Source organism: Triticum urartu, chromosome 7 (genome assembly GCF_003073215.2).
Source record: "Triticum urartu cultivar G1812 chromosome 7, Tu2.1, whole genome shotgun sequence".
In the NCBI taxonomy this organism is placed as follows: domain Eukaryota; kingdom Viridiplantae; phylum Streptophyta; class Magnoliopsida; order Poales; family Poaceae; genus Triticum; species Triticum urartu.
Genome location: NC_053028.1, coordinates 195,264,584 through 195,268,516, shown reverse-complemented (window position 1 = coordinate 195,268,516; position 3,933 = coordinate 195,264,584). Strand labels below are relative to the sequence as shown.

Sequence of the window (3,933 nt, the reverse complement as noted above, 5' to 3'; positions counted from 1 at the left end):
CCGGTGGCTTCATTTGCCGGCGACAAGCACCGCCCGACAACTCCGAAAGAGGCACATGTGTCACCTATCGAGCCGCATCGAACCCGATCTGTTGATGAAAGAGACGTCCCATACCGCCACAAGACTCAAAAAGCCGTCACTACCTCGAGATCCAGACTCCGAATCACGTATATGCGTCTTTAGGTGTCCCTAGGTCCAGAAAACCCACTCCACACCACCTCGTGTTATCCTCTCCACCGCTGGCAGCTTGGCGCCTTGGCGAGTTGATAAAAAAAATCGAACACGGGAACAGTGCGATTATTTTCTTGGCCTTTATATTTATTTATATAGAGACTGTTTCTGAACGCCTCGAGTCGACAAATTCTTTTTCTTCTTTTTTTTGCGGAAAAACTTCCAATCTATTGATCTTCACAGCAAATTATTCTTTACGGCATTCTTGTGCTTCAATCCTACGACCGCGCACGTTGGAAACTTGGAATCATATCTCCCTGGTTTCAAAAAGAAAGTAATCGTACCTCCCAAATTCGTGTTGAATTCCAAAAGATGTTGCGTGAAGGGGAGTAGAACGTTTTGTGCGTGTACAGCTTTACGGTTTTTGCTCCTCCGAAATTCCTCCCGTTCCAACCCGCTTTCGTGCACCCCGATTCAGCCCGCAAGTCAGAGAGAGGTGGGTCCAGAGACAGCGGCGGCACACACGACCGGACGTCCGGCGCGCTCGGCAGGACCGGACTGGACACAAGCAGGAGCAGCGAGGGAGCGGTGGCATCTGGCGGGCAGCCCCGCCGTTCGTTCAGAGATAGCAGCGGCACGCACGACCGGACGGACGGGGCGAAGGAACCCGTGACGTCGCGCGGGGGCGAAGAAACGCGCCGCGCGGCTGGGCGCGGGCCGCCACGTCGAGCGCATGCGGCGCGCACACGACACCCGTACCGCGACGAGACGGGGATATCGGCTTTATAAGACGCGGCGCGGTGCGCCATCCGAGCCACCGCCCCGCACATCCGACGGCCGAGGCGCCACCGCACCAAACACGCACGCGTAGGCGGCGGCAGCAGCACCTTTGCCGGACGGATCCGCCCGCCTCCGCGGAGCGTGCGTGAGCAAGGAAGAAAAGAAACTCCCGGGAAGCGGCGGAGACCGACCGGGAACTTCTTCCTCTTCTTCCCCCGGTCCGCCCCGGCTCCGCGACATGGGCGCGAATGGCGCGCTGGAGGGGGAGGAGGAGAGGCCGCGGGCCGACGGGGAGGAGGAGGAGGAGGGCGGGGCGACGGTGTTCCGGGGCACCAACTACTCGCTGCCGCGGACGATCGCGGCGCTGGCGCTGTGGCTCGGGGGAATCCACTTCAACGTCATCCTCATCCTCGCCTCGCTCTTCCTCTTCCCGCTCCGCCTCGCCGCCCTGTGCGTCCCGTCCCTTTCCAATCCTTCCCTTTTCCTTTATTCTCTTTTCTTTCTAGCATAGCAGGAGGCAAAAGAGCATTTTCTTTCCTTTCTTATTCTTCTCCTGTCTTCCATGGGTCAGTGCTGACTCCTTTCTTGATGATGCAGGGTGGTGGCGTTGCAGCTCGTCTTCATGTTCACCCCCCTCAACGACGAGGACAAATTGGGCCGCAAAATCGGCAGGTCCATTTCTCTCCTAATTGCTGCAATTTGCTCGGTTTTATTCCTTCTTGGATGTTCAACCGATGGTTCTGCTCGCGGTTGCAGGTTCATCTGCAAGTATGCCATGGGCTACTTCCCGATTAGCTTGCATGTGGAGGACTACAACGCCTTCGATTCCAGCAGGGCTTATGGTGAGCTTCCTCAGAATCAGTTTCCATATACAGATGCAATGATCATCATATCTAGCTCTTCACTGGATTTCCCGGGCTAATTCGGTGTTTAGCCGACGATTCAACGGCAGTTTCGGTGCTGACGATATCAAAAGGGCAAAGAAACAGAAATCTGTTTGGTAGAAAGTCTGTGCCTGGCTAACTTGTGTGCTATGCTTGCAGTGTTTGGCTATGAACCGCATTCTGTGCTGCCGATCGGCGTGGCGGCTCTGGCGAATCATGTCGGGTTCATGCCCCTGCCTAAGCTCAAAGTCCTTGCGAGCAGTGCGGTACGTAAGCTCCCTGAATTTGCTTGCAGCACAATGCCGCGGATTAATTTGATTCCATCGATTAGTCGGCTGTGTTCCTTACTCTGTTCAATGGTCCATTTGTGTTAGGTGTTCCACACCCCATTCCTGAGGCAGATATGGACATGGATAGGACTGATTGCTGCAACCAGGAAGAATTTCTACTCCTACCTTGCAGCTGGTTACAGTTGCGTCGTGGTGCCTGGAGGTATACAGGAGATTCTTCATATGGATCATGATTCCGAGGTTTGTGCTTATGCCACGTCGATGGCATCCTTTCTCGTGTCATTCATTGACGAGGAGCATTGACTTTCTGAGTTAAAATAACCTTATTACTCACTCTTCCTAAGTAAAGTTTGTCCAACCCTTGCGTGTTTTGCAGGTTGCTTTCCTTAATTCAAGAAAAGGGTTTGTCAAGATAGCTATGCAGGCTGGCTGCCCTTTAGTCCCTGTTTTCTGCTTCGGACAGGTAAAAAGCAACATTTGGTTACTTTAACTGTAAAATGTTGAAAGTAAACTTGAAGAAAATTCAGTTTCCCAAACTTGAAAACACAAGGAAGCTACCGAATATGCTTAGGGTCATGTCCCTGCAAAGTCAACTGTATTCTTCGTTTTTTATCCTTGAATACATTCCTGAAGAATTACCAATGTTGATTTTCTGTTGTTATCATCTGGTCAGAGCAAAGCTTACAGGTGGTGGAGGCCAGGAGGCAAATTGTTTGTGAACATTGCTAGAGCACTTAAATTTACTCCCATCATCTTCTGGGGAAGATACGGGTAACTCCCTGCGTGTTGATATAATTATTGTTGAATTTGCGATATCGGTTTGGATGGCTTTTCATCATCTACCGGCACAACATCTGAATGCAGGACACCGATCGCTTTCTCGTCACCTATGCATGTGGTTGTTGGTAGACCCATTGAGCTGAAGAAAAATCCTCTGCCTACCATTGATGAGGTGAAAACTCATAATCACGCAACTGCTGCCAGGAACAATTTTGTCAATCTAGTGAAAAGCTAGAAGAGGAAAATAAGTTGATTACTTGTAGGACTAATCTTACAGTTCATCTCTGCATGTTCCCCTGCACTATAACAGTAGCAGTATATTGGTTTCAGCCGTCTAAAAACAAGTTTCCTCATTGTCGACAGATAAACGAAGTGCACGGGCAATTCGTCGGCGCGTTGCAAGAACTGTTTGAGAAGTACAAGACGAAAGCCGGATATCCTGGCCTCCATCTGAGAGTCCTATAACACTTTCGTGTGGAGAATAAGTGGCTTGTAATATCACGGCAACTCGGCGACGCTTGCGGCCTGTTTGATCATTGCACGATCACTAGTACGAAGCTGGAGTTTGTCCGAGTTGTTAGGCCATGATGTTGGTACTGGCAAGTGTTGATGATCACACGGCGCCTTTCTTGTGACAGAATTGTCAGTTCCCACTGGTTGCTCATAATATAAAGCCTCGTGCAAGTCGATCCTTCAGAGGAGATTCTTGGTTCGTTCTTTGCTTTTAGGTTTGGATGACTGCTAATCTGCAAGATATGAGCTACACGCATTAGTCGATTGTCCGAACATATCCACGGACTATGTCAGCATCCTGTCATGTGGTTGGTCGTCCTAATTTTTCTATAAAATAAAAAGATGGATAAAGTCATAAGGGCATCTACAGCCGGAATCGGCGAATTTGGCCTCCTCGGTGTCCACGGTCCGGGCGCATCCGTTACAACTCCCTATTTGTCCATTCACGTAGTCATGTTTCTCCTTTTTTTCCCTACACATCCGGACACTGCAGTCATGTTCCTCCTTATATTTTT

The 3,933-nt window shown here is 50.5% G+C and overlaps 1 protein-coding gene across 1 annotated transcript; it reads left to right on the top strand.

Moving 5' to 3' along the window:
* Window positions 1-797: 797 nt before the first annotated feature.
* Window positions 798-3,601, top strand: LOC125520876 (diacylglycerol O-acyltransferase 2D-like). Its single transcript, XM_048685920.1, has 9 exons — window positions 798-1,401; window positions 1,549-1,623; window positions 1,708-1,793; window positions 1,995-2,101; window positions 2,210-2,365; window positions 2,502-2,588; window positions 2,799-2,896; window positions 2,990-3,077; window positions 3,269-3,601. The coding sequence occupies exons 1-9, from the start codon at window positions 1,190-1,192 to the stop codon at window positions 3,368-3,370; spliced, it is 1,011 nt and encodes a 336-aa protein (XP_048541877.1). The 5' UTR covers window positions 798-1,189; the 3' UTR covers window positions 3,371-3,601.
* Window positions 3,602-3,933: the final 332 nt, after the last annotated feature.

What these genes read in the sequence shown, in the direction of transcription:
- LOC125520876 (XM_048685920.1), top strand. Translation starts at nt 1,190, where the DNA reads ATGGGCGCGAATGGCGCGCTGGAGGGGGAGGAGGAGAGGCCGCGGGCC. An exon ending in CGATTCCAGCAGGGCTTATG is followed by an intron (nt 1,794 to 1,994) that starts GTGAGCTTCCTC and finishes CTATGCTTGCAG; the next exon opens with TGTTTGGCTATGAACCGCAT. An exon ending in ATCTTCTGGGGAAGATACGG is followed by an intron (nt 2,897 to 2,989) that starts GTAACTCCCTGC and finishes ATCTGAATGCAG; the next exon opens with GACACCGATCGCTTTCTCGT.